At 35.3% G+C, this 18121-nt stretch overlaps 1 protein-coding gene across 3 annotated transcripts in view; it reads right to left on the bottom strand.

The window, feature by feature from the left end:
• Positions 1-1135: 1135 nt before the first annotated feature.
• The window catches only part of Herc4 (HECT and RLD domain containing E3 ubiquitin ligase 4), a 39264-nt gene continuing 22278 nt past the window's right edge, over positions 1136-18121 (bottom strand). The window contains exons 1-26 of one of the 3 annotated variants that reach the window (XM_090157574.1): positions 9764-9833; positions 9456-9710; positions 9224-9383; positions 9077-9156; positions 8826-9018; positions 8642-8765; positions 8448-8578; positions 7491-7768; positions 5308-5378; positions 5115-5242; positions 4883-5051; positions 4625-4823; positions 4509-4558; positions 4396-4440; positions 4008-4181; positions 3686-3940; positions 3575-3622; positions 3394-3489; positions 3213-3331; positions 3106-3153; positions 2979-3045; positions 2126-2208; positions 1955-2063; positions 1720-1897; positions 1608-1660; positions 1136-1549 (exon numbers count right to left, since the gene is read on the bottom strand). In XM_090157574.1, the coding sequence (XP_090013700.1) occupies positions 1394-1549; positions 1608-1660; positions 1720-1897; positions 1955-2063; positions 2126-2208; positions 2979-3045; positions 3106-3153; positions 3213-3331; positions 3394-3489; positions 3575-3622; positions 3686-3940; positions 4008-4181; positions 4396-4440; positions 4509-4558; positions 4625-4823; positions 4883-5051; positions 5115-5242; positions 5308-5378; positions 7491-7768; positions 8448-8578; positions 8642-8765; positions 8826-9018; positions 9077-9156; positions 9224-9383; positions 9456-9708 (3267 nt within the window). In that variant the 5' untranslated portion in view covers positions 9709-9710; positions 9764-9833 and the 3' untranslated portion in view covers positions 1136-1393. Of the gene's footprint in view, positions 1550-1607; positions 1661-1719; positions 1898-1954; positions 2064-2125; positions 2209-2978; positions 3046-3105; positions 3154-3212; positions 3332-3393; positions 3490-3574; positions 3623-3685; positions 3941-4007; positions 4182-4395; positions 4441-4508; positions 4559-4624; positions 4824-4882; positions 5052-5114; positions 5243-5307; positions 5379-7490; positions 7769-8447; positions 8579-8641; positions 8766-8825; positions 9019-9076; positions 9157-9223; positions 9384-9455; positions 9711-9763; positions 9834-18121 lie in introns of those variants that run through there. The other 2 variants (XM_090157575.1, XM_090157573.1) reach the window with 2 other exon arrangements.

Raw genomic sequence — 18121 nt, 5'->3', positions numbered from 1 at the left:
GTTTAGAGTACCCTTCATTTTATTAATAAAAAAAGTAAATAATAAACCCATAGCCGAGTAATAGTTTAATGTTTGATTTTTGAAATTTTTTCTCGCCGCGCTGTGAGCGATTTGCGTAAACGAACTTTACCGTCGCTCACCGTGATCAAAATCCGCTCGTAGCTAGCGCTCAAATCTGAGCGAACTATTCCTTCTCTCGGTAATTTTCCCTCAACGCTGCGTCAGCGCTTTCTACTGAGGGTACTAACGCGTCGCTTAAAAGTGAGGGGGCTATTCCGACGATCGGGAGATCTCGCTCAGCGCGCGGTGAGCGCTTAAAAGTGAGGGAACTAACCCGTCGAGGGGGGAATCTCCCTCAGCGCGCCGTCAGCCATCAACGCCGGAGCGAACTATTCGGCGCTCGCCCAGAGGCTGCTCAATTTAGCCCTCTCGCTGAACAAGAGCAGCTGGAATTCGAATTTGAAGCGCTCGCTCATTACTGCAGGATTTTCAAAAACGAGTGCTCACTATTTTTGCCCACCTCTGGCAAAAGATGACCATCGTGACGTCAAAACCGGAAACGCGAAAAAGCGTACAGTAGGAAACCGATGTCAGCGATTATTAATCGGTGAGTCCGATGAGCGCTGCTGAACGATGACGTCAGTCATCGGAAAAACCGACTCTTCCAGCCGATGACTATCGTGACGTCAAAAACGGAAACGCGAAAAAGCGTACAGTAGGAAACCAATGTCACTGATGAGCGTTGCTGAACGTAGCCCGGGTCCAAATTTGTCAAGGTTATAGACCAAAGGTCAAGGCTTAGGGTTATAGGTCAAATGTCATCTTCAAGGTCAAAGCTTTAATTTTTTTAACCCTTTTTGACTTCCACCGACCTTGTAGGATGTCATTTGGACGCCCTTTTAAATTTGAGTTACCACTACTAAAAAAGGCGTAGTTGACATCTTGGAAATGGTCAAAAGGCCTAGAGTCCATCAAAGAGTTCACGAAGAATTTTGCGAGCTGAGCCAAAAGAGGCACCCAATCTTATTTGGAACATGTTAGGTATACTTAACACATCATGGGTATTGTGTGTCCTCAATTGCCTGTGAAATCTTGTTTACCATATGTAAAAGTGTCAATACTTTAACAGGCTGAATATTAGTTTTTAATGAATTTAAAAATAATAGTGTCACACATTGTAAACAAACTTTATGAATATGTAAATAAAAAAAATTATTTCATTTAATTTTAAAGGTAGAAAACACCCTCTTAACAAAATGAAAAGCACGTCCAATAACTCGCCATTGAAATTTTTATCACAGTCAGAAATGTTTAACAATGCTTCATTTAATAATTTTATAATATATAAACTATAAATTTTGTACCACATTTTCTTAATTATACATTTAATTTTTCAAACTAAACCAAATCCTTGGGCATTTTCTATTGCCAACAACAATTTTTCTTTCAAAATACTCTCGTTAGAGTATTTGGGAAGATCTAGAATATTAAAACATGTATGGGCAACGGGTAAATGTTGATCGTCAACATTCATAGGTTGAATAATGACCTATGGAAATTTGAAAGCTATTATGACCAAAAAAATGGAACAAAAATTTTCCATTTACCTTAACAGCTTTCATTCCGAGAATGGGAATTCTATCAGTACCCGTTAAGAATACTGGAATTAAATTAAGAATTAGGTACTTATTATTAAGCAAAAAAAAGTTCAAAGCTTACGCAGGAACTTTTTCTTTTGCTGCAAGGAAAGGCTATGAAAAACGTTCCAGAACCTAATTACGGCAGGATGCTCAGGTTTGTACTCATTCTTGTATTCTGCATTCTCCTGTAACAATTCCCACTGATAGTTTTCGTTTCCAATAACTAAAGCCATCAATTCTTGAGCGTGAAAGAGACTCTACGGAACAAGATTTATTTATAAGTGATAAAATTCAATTTGCAAAATGACACCTACTAGGACTCGGTTAGCACAAACTTTGTGAAAGCCGCTATTGAACGCTTCAAATGAATTTATTATAGATTTGTTTAACACATAGTCAATGTAACTATCTACATATTCCTTCCTAAATAAATTGGATAATTACATAATTTTAACCAGTTTTATTTTAGTTCATCAAATTCATACTTATTTTCTTTGGTAACATCAATATTCTGACCATTTTCTTTCAAATTTATTGTTTTCACAGAACCAAATGATTCCACCGAAATCTAAAATATTTTATAATAGATTAAAAGTTGTCCAAAACAGAAACCAGTTCACAGGCTTAAAGGGATAGCTTTGCATAAAACTGTTAAAACTTAACTAAGGATAGTTATGTTAATAAAATACTTAAAAAGGTTTTTAGTAAATATAATTAGTTAAAATTAAGAAAATTAAGTTTTTAATTTCAACTGGATAAATTTAATATGTAGTTCATCTTGTAATGTCCTAAGATTATAATTAAAAATATTATGGGATTTCATTTGCATCTTTCTATTGCAGCGATTTCCTTCTGTCACTGCTTAGAGATTTCAAATAGTCTCCATGGTCAATTAACCATTATTTACATTTCCATTGATAGATTTAAAGTTTATAAATAATAATTTTTGTTCTTAATATCAAAGTTAATCTTGTTAGGATTTGTGTTTTAATTATAAAATATATCTATATAAATTTATAGCTAAAACAATATATTTTTTAAGCTTCTTTGCCATAAAAATAGACTTTCCTAAATACATGGGAGGGATGACCGTGTTAAAGGTGATTGCGATGCTTTTCATAATCACCAACTTGATGAGGGTGGTATTGTAGATAAACCCAATTTTTAATTGTTATTCTCATAATTAACGTAAACTATGGATATATCTACATTTTCTTAATTGTAAAAATCTAGTTTTATAAGTTATAACAATGTAGCAATTACATTTAACATCTATTTAAGAAAAGATTTGCCCAGGCTTAACAAAAGATATGCCAAGGCTTAGAATAGTGTAATTACAGTGAAATTGAGACAAAATACTGATTGCACATCATCTCCAGTGTAGTCAATGAGATCTTGTAAACTCCTGCAAATATTAAAATTTTTAACTAAATTGAGTCTTAAAATTTAAATTGTATCACCTCACCTAGCCATTATAGGCGACAATCCACACACATCTTCAAGTTTGACAGGTCTAATAAACAAAATTTTAAAAATACCCCTTAAAATATAAAATTAACAAAATTAACTCACTCAGATAAGAGTTTCTTGTATAAGGCTAATGGAAATGGAAGATCAATAATTGTAAAATTGTAAATGGCCAATCCACAAATTATTCCAATCATATAAAACATTGCGGCTTCTTCAAAGGTCTTCAAAATACCACAATCAAAATGAAATAAAAATCAATGTTTATTTGCTAATTTGAACTTACTTGATCATTAAACCAAATACAGTTAGTTTCGGGATAATTCTTAAACATTCCATACTTTGGATCCAGAACTTCACGAAGAAGAAGCAAAAAGAATTCCTATTTTTTCAGTTTAATAAAAAAAAATAATGACAGACAAAAAAAAACTGAAAATAATTTTAACAGTAAAAAATGTTATAATTACTTTTCGTACTCCACCCGCATCAACAGCGTCTTCACCCGTAAAAGTAACCTTAAATTAATATTCAGAATGAGGAAAATGTATGAAATATAATTCCCAATGAAAAGTTCAAACCTTCAATGGTTTTTTCAAGTCCGAAGACGATTTAGTCATAAGTTGATTCAAGCTATCTTCGACTATTTTATCTCTGTTGACATTCAAATGCAAGAAAGGTTCACTTGGGATTACTGAGGGAAGCAACAAGCTGTATACTGTCTGCTGAACGGCGCTATTAAACGCTTGATCCATTTGCATCTGCGATTCTTTTTGTAAAATAAGAGTTTTAGCCTGAGCATCAAACACAAAAGGAAAGTCGCAAAAAAAGAATTTCTGGAGAAAATGAAACAAAATTAATAGCGTCAGGCTAAATTTGGCAATATGGAATAAGACTACTAACGGAAGAACTAGGCGAGTCGTCAGATTCTAGCCATTTTAAGTAGTCTTCGGCAACATCAAAGTGTTCCGTTATTTTTGGAATGTAGAATTCCTGATAAGGCACTTTCTCATTAACTTTATTCAGCATTTTCAGAACTTGTAGAAAGCTATGCATTTGTTCAGGCATTTGATATTGCTACAATAAACGCTTATTAAACACTCATAAAACAATAAATTTGACCAATATCACTCTACAATTCTACTGTCATAAGGAAGCTAGAAAGCAAAACTAATCTGTTACATAAACAAAGCTTTAATTTCCTTCCTCGTGAAGCAAACAGGTCAATCTTCCATTGGACAGCCAAATTGCTCAACTTTAAAAAGTAAAAGCTTAAAAATTCATTATCAACCTGTAGAGTTTTCGATATTAAAACATCAATGCCATTGGTAAAAATCTGAAATTTATTTAACCATGTTATTTAACTCGTTACCAAAACCAGAACATCTTCAATGCGAACTTTACCGCTACTAGATTTCTAAAATAGGTCACTTCCAGATCATTCCACCAGAGTTCTAAATTTATTATTCAAAGCTTCAATAAGAAATACCAACAAGAAAAACAAAACAAAACGAGCAAACCTAAAATAAGGGACGGAGTTTTTTCAAGACGGAGGATACACTTTGCTAAAGGTAATATTAGTTCAACTTCTGAGTGTAACGTATTTGAAGGGTTTTGAAATAAATGACAGAATGGTAACATTAAGTAAATTCGCAACGCCTCACATTCAGGAGGTGATATGGGTAATTTAGGCAACAATTCTTTCAAGCAGCCACTAATCTATGAAAGAAATAATACAAACTCGTAAGCACTCCTATTAATGTTTGAATTTTACTTACTAATTCAGGAACTGTTAAATTTTTGGCATCTCTAATACAACTGAAACAATGATGAACAAGTTGAAAGTCAACCCCACAGTTTTTAGAAGTGCAACCATAATGTTCGAGGTTCTTCATTAAGAATGAACCATTCAGACAAGCTACCGTTGAAAATGTGGTCTCAATATGACTGAAAAATAAAATAGAGAGTTTTTAAAGAGTAACGTAAAAATTAGTAAATAAAGAAAAATACCTAATGTAATCAAGGGAGATAGAACCATCCTGAGGAATATCTTTCAATTCCTCAAACAATGCCGTTTCCACTGTGCAAATTTGAGTATCAACCGGCAGGACTCGAAAATCTTGGGGTTGTATGAGATGCTGATGAATAAATTAAAGCTTAATTAAAAACCTTTACACATTTTTGATTCTGATATTAAACTAACATTTTGCTGACTTGATATGACAAAACTCTGATCTCCACCACAAACAACTTTGTGTATTATTAAAGGGTTTTCTAAATCAGTTGTCATTAAAAATTAAACATTGTTAAAATATTCATGCTCCATAATATATAGTGTGTCTGAGGGTCAAGACTTAACTAATTTCAAGAATATGGTCTCAACTCAAAAGTTTCAGCTTAATTCCTTACCAAGGCTAAAGCAATTGACGACCAAGGCTAAAGCAATTGACGACCAAGGCTAAAGCAATTGACGACCAAGGCTAAAGCAATTGACGACCAAGGCTAAAGCAATTGACGACCAAGGCTAAAGCAATTGACGACCAAGGCTAAAGCAATTGACGACCAAGGCTAAAGCAATTGACGACCAAGGCTAAAGCAATTGACGACCAAGGCTAAAGCAATTGACGACCAAGGCTAAAGCAATTGACGACCAAGGCTAAAGCAATTGACGACCAAGGCTAAAGCAATTGACGACCAAGGCTAAAGCAATTGACGACCAAGGCTAAAGCAATTGACGACCAAGGCTAAAGCAATTGACGACCAAGGCTAAAGCAATTGACGACCAAGGCTAAAGCAATTGACGACCAAGGCTAAAGCAATTGACGACCAAGGCTAAAGCAATTGACGACCAAGGCTAAAGCAATTGACGACCAAGGCTAAAGCAATTGACGACCAAGGCTAAAGCAATTGACGACCAAGGCTAAAGCAATTGACGACCAAGGCTAAAGCAATTGACGACCAAGGCTAAAGCAATTGACGACCAAGGCTAAAGCAATTGACGACCAAGGCTAAAGCAATTGACGACCAAGGCTAAAGCAATTGACGACCAAGGCTTAGGCAATTGACGACCAAGGCTTAGGCAATTGACGACCAAGGCTTAGGCAATTGACGACCAAGGCTTAGGCAATTGACGACCAAGGCTTAGGCAATTGACGACCAAGGCTTAGGCAATTGACGACCAAGGCTTAGGCAATTGACGACCAAGGCTTAGGCAATTGACGACCAAGGCTTAGGCAATTGACGACCAAGGCTTAGGCAATTGACGACCAAGGCTTAGGCAATTGACGACCAAGGCTTAGGCAATTGACGACCAAGGCTTAGGCAATTGACGACCAAGGCTTAGGCAATTGACGACCAAGGCTTAGGCAATTGACGACCAAGGCTTAGGCAATTGACGACCAAGGCTTAGGCAATTGACGACCAAGGCTTAGGCAATTGACGACCAAGGCTTAGGCAATTGACGACCAAGGCTTAGGCAATTGACGACCAAGGCTTAGGCAATTGACGACCAAGGCTTAGGCAATTGACGACCAAGGCTTAGGCAATTGACGACCAAGGCTTAGGCAATTGACGACCAAGGCTTAGGCAATTGACGACCAAGGCTTAGGCAATTGACGACCATGGCTTAGGCAATTGACGACCAAGGCTTAGACAATTGACGACCAAGGCTTAGACAATTGACGACCAAGGCTTAGGCAATTGATGACCAAGGCTTAGGCAATTGATGACCAAGGCTTAGGCAATTGACGACCAAGGCTTAGGCAATTGATGACCAAGGCTTAGGCAATTGATGACCAAGGCTTAGGCAATTGATGACCAAGGCTTAGGCAATTTAATTGGTTTATTGACGAGCGAGTCTTTGTAAATTGACGAGCGAGCCTTAATTAATTTAAAATCAAGGCTTAGTTAACTCATGACTGGGGGCAAAAATAAAATAAGACCCAAAAGTATGTCAACTATACCTTTGTGCACATTAAATTATTTACTGAGAGCTAGTCTCACAATAGACTACATAGCGTACTAGTTCGCAGAGTACTAGCAACGTTATCTTTGGTCTATGACCTGGCTCAATTTAGCTCTTTGATTTACTCGCCCGTAGACATATGTTCTAAAATGCCTCACTCGGCGGCGCTGAAGTGGAGAAAATTTATAAATTTTGAGAAGTGTTTTTAGCCCCCTCCTTTTACTTCGCGACAATCTCTCATTAAAAAATAAACCATTCTGATGCACTTTTGGGTCTTACGTCACTTTTGCTAAAGGCATTAAACTAATTGATGTCAGCTAATTCATGACTAAGGCTTGGAAAATTCATGATCAAAGTTTAATTAAATCATGACCAACTATATTAAATAGACTAAGGCTCAACTACATAATTTAGAATTTTACCAATAGTGTTGTGGTTGATTGAATTATGGGAGGACCAATCCATTGGTTCATCATTATTTGTAACTTCAATTTCACTAAACTGTTTAGCCAGCCTCGAAATAGGACGATACCACGGAGTTTCCTTCAAATTGGCATCTATAGCATGGTGTACCCACGGACCATTGACCACAGTTGGACTATTCCAGTTGCTAATGGTTCCAGTTCCTAACTGACCATTGCCTCCAAGTCCAAAAGCATAAATTCTGCCCCTAGTTGGTATATAAGACAAGGTGTGACACCTGAAAAATGGAGAAATAAAAAGTATAATTACTATTGCATATTTCAATACACCAACACATGTCCAATTTTTATTTTTTATTTGGATACTTTAGACGATATTGAACATTCCTGTGTCAAAATTATTTTGCAGAAATTAACTTTTTCTATTGGAGACTAACGTTTTCTAGCGTTACTTTTCCGTTTGTGGTGTAGTAGGATACACAAAATTTTCCGTTTGTGGAATATTGGGTGGGGACAAAGTAAATTCTATTTTTTTTGGTAATACGTCAACTAGGCCGCGATGCTAGACCGCCCATCATTTTTAGCACCAGCACTTAGATTATGATTATATTTTGGTATTGTGAAAACAACGGGAAAACCGTTGAAATTGTAAAGAGAGAACGCTGGCGACTTGGACAATGTTTTACTTTTATTGCATATTTATTTCTTTGAAGCCCATCGCGTATCCTACTTCAAATACAACAATAATTTAGGCTGTATTTTGGCGAAAGGTAACGCTAAAAAACGTTAATTTCACAAAATTAATATCTCAGCGAATTTTCATATCCGCAAAATAATTTTGACACAGAAATGTTCAGTATCGTCTAGAGTATCAAAAAAAAAACAAAAATAAAAAAATCAGACCTGTGTAGATATTTTGTTCATATTTTATATGAATATCAGAAATGTTTTTATTACCTCCCACAAGCAATCTGGGTAACGACACTACCCATTAATTCAATGACTTGACGAGGCAAAACTTCATTGTTGGAACTACCGTGGCCAAGTTGCCCATACATACCAGCACCATATGTAAAAACACCACCTGACTGTAAACAAATATCATAAATAAACGCAAATTTCATAAAGTTTATTCTACTACAAGTGTTTACATTGGTTAAAGCTGCCGTATGGTCTTCTCCACAACAGATGTATTTCACTTTCTGCTGTTTTAAAGTTTTGATCAATGTTGGGTATTCCCGGTTATTAGTGGTACCAATTCCCAGCTGACCAAACCTTCAAAGTAACTATTCTTGTGAGTAATATTACAAATGAAAGCGCGTGATAATTACATACTCATTCTTTCCCCATGCAAAAAGACTTCCAGATCTAGTCAGAGCTAAGCTGTGATAGCCACCAGCTGCTATTTGATATATTGGCAGGCTTTCCAAAGAAGTAACGACACAAGGGCTGAATTCACCCTCACCACCAAATTTCCCAATTCCAAGTTGTCCATATTTATTTTGGCCCCATGAATATATTAAACCATCTGAAAAAAAGTAAATTTCAATAATGAAAGTAAAAAATTTAAAAAAAAACCAACTTACTTTCTGTTAAAACTAAAGTATGCTGAAGGCCACAGACAACTTGAATAACTTTATGACTAACAGCTAAAGATTTAATGATTCTGAAACAGAATTTCAGTGATACAATTATATTCACAGTATTTTGTAGTTTTGAAGTTTCTGTAATACCTAGGTATTGGAATTTGTTCATCTGACATTGACAAACCAAGCTGCCCGCAAGAGTTACAACCCCAAGTAAATACTTCTCCATTTGTTGTTACAGCTACACTATGATTTTCTCCACAAGCAGCTAGCCAGGCAACATGGGAACCAAAAGAAGATACATGCTCTGTGTAGAAAATAAAAAGCAATTTATAACTTTAGAGCAGTTCTCTTTGGCTGATAACTATGAGTGAAATACCTAATTTCTTCCTGGACAAGGTTCTACCTAACTGCCCAAAATCATTATTGCCACAACTATACACAGTACCATCTTTCAGTAGGACAAGTGTATGATAGCGCCCACACGCTATGTTTTGAACTGAGGAACTATTTGCAAAATTGGTGATCAGTTTTGGTTTAAAGACACTGTCCTCTTCTATTCCACCAAGACCCAGCTCTCCATTTGCGGTACTTCCCCAGCAAAATACTGACACAACAACCCCATTATCCATCTCTGTTAAAATAAATAAATCAGAAATTGAAAGGATAATTGTCAATAAAGTGTACCACTACGTTATCTTGCGTAATCTAATATCTTAGTACCGACCCCTTCTGCCTTGCCCCAGGCTCATTACGGGTACGACTAAAACAAGGAAAACGAGGAAAGCGCGGATAACGAGGAAAACGAGGCAAATGAAGGAAAGCTACCAAATAGTAGTATGACGGCTTTGTCACACTGCGCACAGCAAGTAAACCGCCGTAACCGCGGAAAATAATCAACGAGGAATTTTTGCCGTGCGATAACAATAGACGGAAAAATTAAATTACGATAATTTTCGTGTAATATATATATATATATATATATATATATATATGAAAATTTTACGTTCTCGTATCTACAATAATTTAAATATAAAATCAGAAATTTGTAATTATAACATTTGGTTGCTAAATCGAGGAATATGTTAAAACGAGGATTTTTGCAAGCGAGTAAAACGAGGATTTTTTTAAATCATATACAATCGCCGTCACGTCGTGCGATAGATGCCGCTAGTTGTCCGGCGGCTGAATATTTCATTCGAAGTGTGTTCCTTCAAATGGACAAACCACGGAAAAATTAAATTACGATAATTTTCGTGTAATATATATATATATATATATATATATATATATATATATATATATATATATGAAAATTTTACGTTCTCGTATCTACAATAATTTAAATATAAAATCAGAAATTTGTAATTATAACATTTGGTTGCTAAATCGAGGAATATGTTAAAACGAGGATTTTTGCAAGCGAGTAAAACGAGGATTTTTTTAAATCATACACAATCGCCGTCACGTCGTGCGATAGATGCCGCTAGTTGTCCGGCGGCTGAATATTTCATTCGAAGTGTGTTCCTTCAAATGGACAAACCACGGAAAAATTAAATTACGATAATTTTCGTGTAATTAAGGGTGTTTATGAAGCAGCTAAATGCTAATATTACGATACTTTAAATATAAAATCTGAAATTCGTAATTATAACATTTGGTTTCGAAATCGTGGAAAATATTAAAACTAGGAAAAATTAAATTATTCGAATTTAAGAGTAATTAAAGCTATTTATTAACCATTTAAATGTTAATTCTTTCTTTAAAATAAGCAACGCTTGATGAATTTGTTTTATGTAGCTCCTTCGCGACGAATTACGCAGAAGCTCAGCTCAGTTTATACTTAAAAACCAAATTGCTTGTCGAATTTACCCTTATGTCGAGTGATTTTCGTAGTGAAACGACACCCGTGACATATAGGCAACATCAAAATAAGTAGGATAATGTTTAATTTACTTTATATAAAGGTCTATTGACTTTATAACAATAAATAAAAATAAATTTTGTTTCGTTTGGTTAAGAAACCCCGTAGCTTGTCAACAGTGGAAATTTAACCCTGAAATTTGAAACCCGAAAGAGAAATATACTTTAGTGAAACGAAAGTTGCAAGCAAGAGCTAATCAAAGGAAGAAAACGGTGAACACCGCCCGTGCAGTATACGTCATACATTTGACCAGGGATAACTTAACACGAAAGTGATAATCAACGGCGGAAAAGGGAACGAAAGTAACGTTCGGTTGACGTATTATCGACTGCCAAGACTACGGAGAAGGAACAATCAGCGCTCGGAAGTTAGGTCGTTTCTATGGCTTAGAATTTTATTATAGAGAAAACTATAACCTTTAAAATACAGCGTGTTTCGCCGGGTGTTTTTTAAATAGAAACTCTTATAGGTACCTCAAAAGCGCTTAAATAGTTATTATGAAAAATGTAATGATTTAGAAAATTTAAACACCCTGTGTGCCATCCAACTAGTCTCCAAAAACCATTTTCAAGATAAGGAAAACCGAAGGCGATATGAGATCGAAGTTCAGGAAGTAATTATTTGGTGAAAAGAGGTGCGTTGTAGCCCAGTTCACACCAATTTGATGATAGAAAACTTTACCCTATACTCAACTCATCACTGGTTTTTAGCAGAATTTGTAAGCGAAAAACCTCCAACCATGTCTTTCAAGAAGGAATGGACAAAATTGTATTAGATACATTTTCTCTCGCGTCGAAAAGCCAGTTCACATTTAGCTTTTTGTATCTCCAAATTCTCTTTACTCTCTTCCAAATTCCAAATCCCACCAGTTGGCGTCCATTGGGAGAGATTATTCATTTGTTCACTCAAACCTGGTCCGCGATTTCGTTCTTCAATTCTCTTTGAGTTTTGAAATAAGTAGGGTGTATTTGGATTTTGTTTTCCTAAAAATGTCAAAATCGCGAAAAGAGGCTAGCAGCTCGCGGTTTGAGCCCTACGCACAGCGAAATAAACATGGTAATTCTTTTCAATTTTATTTATATAACGTAGATGTTGAATAGGGTATTCAATTTTTATTGCTTATAATTAAACTGAACTACTTGCGATTACCATAGACATATTTTACTCCTATAATACTTTTGTAAATCATTACACGAAACTAAAAGTTATTGGAAATTTTACAGACATTCGTAAAATATATATAGATAAATAACAATAATTTTATTTAATAAAATTATATAACGAGTTTAAAATTGTGGGTGTTTAGAGAATAGGGGCACTCCGTACCTTTAGCCTTAGTTGCCATTTTTGACATAATTGTTTTATCTATAAATAGGAGTCACGTACACTGCCATTACTCTATAGAAAATTATATTAATAAAACCAAGGTTGTTCCACTATAAGGTTGGATTACCACCAAATACCCGCTTTTAAATAATTAATTAATTAATTAATAGCGGGTATTTGGTATAAAAATATACCATGAAATGTTAAATTCCTAGCTAAATCGCCCAAAATACTTCACAAAGACAATATAGCTCTAAAATCGTGGAACGTCCGTTAGCACCTTGAAATTTTTAACTCACCCCCCCTCCCCCCTCCCCCTGAAATGAAACCCTGGATACACCATCGTTGCAGGTTTGCCAGAGTAGTGGGATTACTTATCTGAACTTCCCTAGTTCGAGTTAAATCTGGCCAGACTCTCGTCTTTTTAAGATTTTATGCTTAAAACGGCTAGAGTACCCACAGCGGAATTTATACAAATTCAATTTATTTCCATTTTAATTATAGTTTTTAACCACGCAAAGAAATTGCAATATGGCATTTATATTTTTAAGGTCTTTGTTAGTAGCAAAATGATTTTCTTAGCTAGTTAGTATTTAGTTGAATCATAGGTTTATAATAAAATAAATAAAATCTGCGATTTAACTATTTAGCCGATATATTAAGATCAATAAATTTTTAATAAGAAATTTTTTTTTAGAATCCTACAAAAGAGCCAGGATTGACCCTAAATATGTTTCAGGTATTTTTTGAAATAAAAATTATTGATTGAGAAATGCAAAGAGTCGCGTAAGAACGTTTTTTATTCCTTTAAGATACCGAAGCTTTTGGCGCACTTTACGCTCAAATTTGGTGCCCTCAGGGTCGTATTTAGGCATGTGGGCCCCCGTCTTCGAAAAAAAATGTTTGTTCGAGTTTATTCGTAAAATTTGTCGCAGATTAAAAACAGCCATACAGCAACAAAGAGCAAAATATACGATATCAAAATTTAACATAGAACTCTATGGGGAGACTATATAGAGTAGGGGCATAGAATTGAAAAACATACGTATAGCCAGATAGCGTATAAGAATAATAGACGTGTTCAATTAATGGGAAATATGTAAAATGGATACCCTTTATTAGGCGTATCATATATCCCACACATTGGCGTTAATAGAGTCAAAAATTAAGGTGATAATTTTTTAGGGGCCCCAATTTCTACTTTGCACAAGTCCCCCAATAGTTTGTACCCCTGTACTACCCCGTTCCTACGCCTCTGAATTAAAAGCACGTGTCTTGAATGACAAAAAAAACATGCATTGTATTTGTAGCTTTATTTTCTCAACTGCGAGATAGATTAAGACTAAGATTTAGATAATAATTAGCTTAGATTTTATACGCCGCACGAGACCGCCCGAGAAACACTGGCGCTGTCTCGTGGTTTATAAAGACAGGTTCAATGAGGTAGAATAAATAGAGATCCAAGTCCGCCTTCCAGGACCTACCGCTTCGCGGGACACTATTTGTTAAGTTCGAGAGTTAAGGCTAGTAAATGAACTTAATCAAATCGTGTGGGCGCCATCTATCGTGTTATTGGAAAACTACACCTTAATATATAATTATTTTTTTCTATTAGGCTCTTTCCATGAGCGCACCCAGAGCGACCTTTCGGTGTCTCGGCATCTGAACGGTCATGAAAATTACGCGACGCGATATCGCCGCCTGTTTCCATTGTCGAATCGAACCCCCACTGATGAGTAAATCGCTCCATTTGTAGTGCTACTAGCTTTGAAGCATTTATCCTAATATCTTCTTTCTAGCCCAATGCGGTGGATTAAGTCAAACTCGACTTTCACCCAAACTAATTTGACTTACGCTTACGCCACAAATTTATACGTTCATATAAATGTAAATTTGACGGTGAAATTAGTGAAGCAGTTTGGATATATAATTCAGATTGTACCTGATCATGTGAGAAAAAGATAACGGATTGATATGTTCAGATAGAAATTAGAAGCACTAGATTTTCCAGTTGTTTTTCAATTCGGAAATTGACTAAGAGGCACTCCGTGTATAGAACGAATAAGGAGAGAAACACCCAAAATGTAGTGAGAACGATGCGATGACCGTTTCCAAGAAACAAAAAGGAGCGATATTTTCTCCCCGGAACACCTCTTTTGTCGTGCCAAGAAGGTCGACCACTTTTATCGCACTAACGCGTTTCCATGACCGTTCAGATGCCGAGACACCGAAAGGTCGCTCTGGGTGCGCTCATGGAAAGAGCCTCAATGTTCCGTAACGAAATTTTGTTAACGCACCCCAAAAAACATACAGAATCGAAGAAATCAAAACTACCCGAAAATGTTTCCCCTAGGGAGCCTTTTGAGCACAAATTGACTGGACTAAAATAAAATATTAGGCAAATAATATAAAACTTATCAATAATATTTTTTACTGGGTGTATCAATAAAATATTAGGCAAATAATACCTAGCGTCAATGGTGTATTTTTCTCGACGGACATTGCCCTAGCGTTGCGCGCGCCCTCTTTTATTTAAAAACATTTCAAGATCCTGATTAAAACAACAATACAGCTGTTAACTAAAGGTACACTTCTTTTAATAGGATCCTCTGAAACATCGATCGTGCCTAAATATATTCCAGGTAATTGGTTTTTAATATTTAAATAAGAAAATCTATTAGTTCCCAAACGTTATAAAATTAGGCTAGGCCTTTCTATAAATAATGTCTTTATTTATATCTTTACAAGTGTATTGCCCTTTTGTCGGGAGGAGTTTCGAATCTCATATCGAGCGTTTTTATTACGCTCGCTAGTGGAAACCAAGCTGTAGAATATTTCAACGTCTTACATGTACGTGCATTTGATACGAGGGGCTAACCACTTCAGAAAATTCTGTACACCGAGTACAGCCTTTGGTAGTACAGAGTATGCGTACTTTTTTACTACAGTTAAAGCTACAGGCTTGTACAGCGATCACGTGTAGTGATGAGCCCTTCGACTTGATATAATATATACTTTAATGAGCCTACAATTAAATTAGCAAAATTCACGTAACTTAATTTACGTGGTTTTTAGTTTAAAATAATTTGATATATTCCTTGTGCTATTGAAAATGTTACCATGGAAACAAATCTCGCAATTGCGACATACAAGTTTACTGTTAAAGTTAAAAACTCACGAGGAATTCTGCTCTATAAAGTTGGTGACGTGCTTTAAGTCACGCATTGAAAGTAAACTAATTTACGTCATATACCATGAAAAAAGTTTTGAAGAAAGTACCTTTACTTATGAGTGATAATGTTACATATGGTGATGTTTAACGTCGTACTAAAATTGTTTTCAGTAAAATGGTTAAATCACCATTTCATTGGCGATAATAATTTGATGGAAGTAGCCGGTCTGTACGAAAACTTCAAAATTCCTGGTAAGATACCTGAAACGTTTATAAAATATCTCTTAGTTTTTCAATTCGGTTTGTTAGTACTGATAAGCCACAAAAGGGGTGAAACCAGTCTAACTACTGTTGAAAATGCCAACATATTTCTTAATTTTTATATCCTTCATTGACTCGACTGCCTTTTTGGTTCAAGTTCCGTTTATTTAATTTATTCTCGAAGACCTATCGGTCCGAGATTCAGATTTTATTTATTTTTCAACTTTTACGTCTTGTATGGGTTAACCTCCCCCCCCCCCTGTAATGTACTCCTTAAAATTAAAAAAAATACAACGATTAGGTACCAGTACACTATATGAAATATTAATAACGTTAAAACCAAGTTACATGTTACGGCAGCCGTTTTCAAACTCAACAAAAAGTCATTAATCCTTGTAACGCTTTTGCTTAACATCTTATTATAAACTAGTATGGTATTGTCGTTACATCTTTTATTTTTTTTGCGTTTTTAATATAATCATTAGTAACATAAGTATGACACTGATCGATTTCTGTTAATGATAGTTTGTCGTAGAGCGGTTGCGTAATCGGAAGTTTCCGAACAGAAAACACGCCCTTACTTATTCTCTTCGTCGGCAAAATAACTGGGATAGTTTGATGGTTATCACTATGAGGGAAAATACGTTTTGTTTCAAATTCGAAAACCGCTACCTTGTGAAATTTAGAGTTGTTTATAATATTTATTTTTATCTTTACTTTCTCAAAATAGGCGTTATTTACACGTTTGAAAACATTTCCCACCGTGGTTGCTCCGTCAAAAAGAATAGTGCCGGTATTTTCTGGGCATTAATTGTTACCTGGCAGTTTCAATTGATTAAGATCAATTCGAGGTACAATTGTACTATTTGGTAGCCGCCACAATTTTGTCATTTATTTTAATTTTTGCTAAACAGTCACCGGATAATAGAATTTTATTGAAAATAAACCCCCGCTTTTCGAGAATATGTGATAATTTACGATATATTTCCAATTTCAAAAATTCCATTACATTCGCCAATTTAAGAAGAATATACAGTGATATTTGGTGGTATTAATACATTTTGACCTAACGTAGGGTACACAACGGTAGTAGTAATAGGTTTAGACTAACCACAGAGTTTTCGTGGCAGATACTACAAAATTTGCCCCTTTTTCAAATATTGCTGTTTAAATAAAGTGCCTGCCAGCAAAATAACCCCTTTTCCAAAATAATTCGGTTTAAAATTAGATCCTGCCACTAAAAATTACCCCTTTTCCAAAATAATGCTGTTTAAAATTAGATCCTGCCACTAAAAATTACCCCTTTTCCAAAATAATTTTAAATAGCATTATTTTCGAAAAGTTAAATTTTCAGTGGCAGGCGCTTTATTTAAATAGAAATATTTCGAAAAGGTGTTATTTTTGGTGGTAGACAATTAATAACAGAATTTTAAAAAAGGGGCAATTTTGTAGTATCTGCCACGAAAACTCAAATTGTAGATACGTCTAAAACTATTACTCCTACCGTCGTGTACCCTACGTTAGGTAAAATGTATTAATACCACCAAATATCACTTTATATTCTTCTTTAGAGTAGTATCGCTCCGTAGATTTGGGCTATGGCTGCCATTTTGAGGGCAATTTTTTATCTATAGGAAAAAGCATGGGTGACGTCGGCATACGTCACACCGATATTACTCTTATAGAGTAATGGAGAATGTAATGGAATTTTAGAAATTGGAAAAATATCGTAAATTCTCATATATTCTCGAAAAGTGGGGGTTAATTTTCAATAAAATTCTATTATCCGGTGACTGTTTAGCAAAAATTAAAATAAATAACAAATTTTTGGCGGATACCCAATAGTACAATTGTACCCAATTCGATGGAACTTGTTAGTCCTTAGCCACGTAATGATTGATGTTGACATTGACAAAACAGTCTATCATTAAAGCTTTAGCATTGAATGAATAGGAAGTATCATACTTATGTTTCATTTGTTACTTGTGGTATAATACATCTTAGGAGAGAAAGATTAATCGAGCAGTTATCAGTTTTCGAAATAACCGCAAATGTGTATCAGTGTCGTAGCAAGGGGGGGGGGGCGCAGGGAGCACGTGCTCCCCGAAAGGCATATTTGTATGAATAAAGAACTGTGTGCTCCCTCCGAAAAAAACTAATGAGTACCTGAGTACTTTCACTCTGTAGCTTTGATAATGGCCGCCATTTTGTGCGGGATTTTATCTTTATGGGAAAAAGCGTGGGTGACGAAGTGTCACTGGATACAACGCACCACAGCTTAATATTAGCGGTATCTAAAATTATATACTTCTGGTTACATATATAAATTAAATACATGAGGTAATGATAATTTAATGTTTCA

The sequence above is a fragment of the Leiobunum rupestre genome, chromosome 9, assembly GCF_980474605.1.
Source record: "Leiobunum rupestre chromosome 9, qqLeiRupe1.1.hap1, whole genome shotgun sequence".
NCBI classification, from domain to species: domain Eukaryota; kingdom Metazoa; phylum Arthropoda; class Arachnida; order Opiliones; family Sclerosomatidae; genus Leiobunum; species Leiobunum rupestre.
Note: the sequence above shows the minus strand (reverse complement) of the source record. Positions and strands in the feature narration are given on the sequence as shown.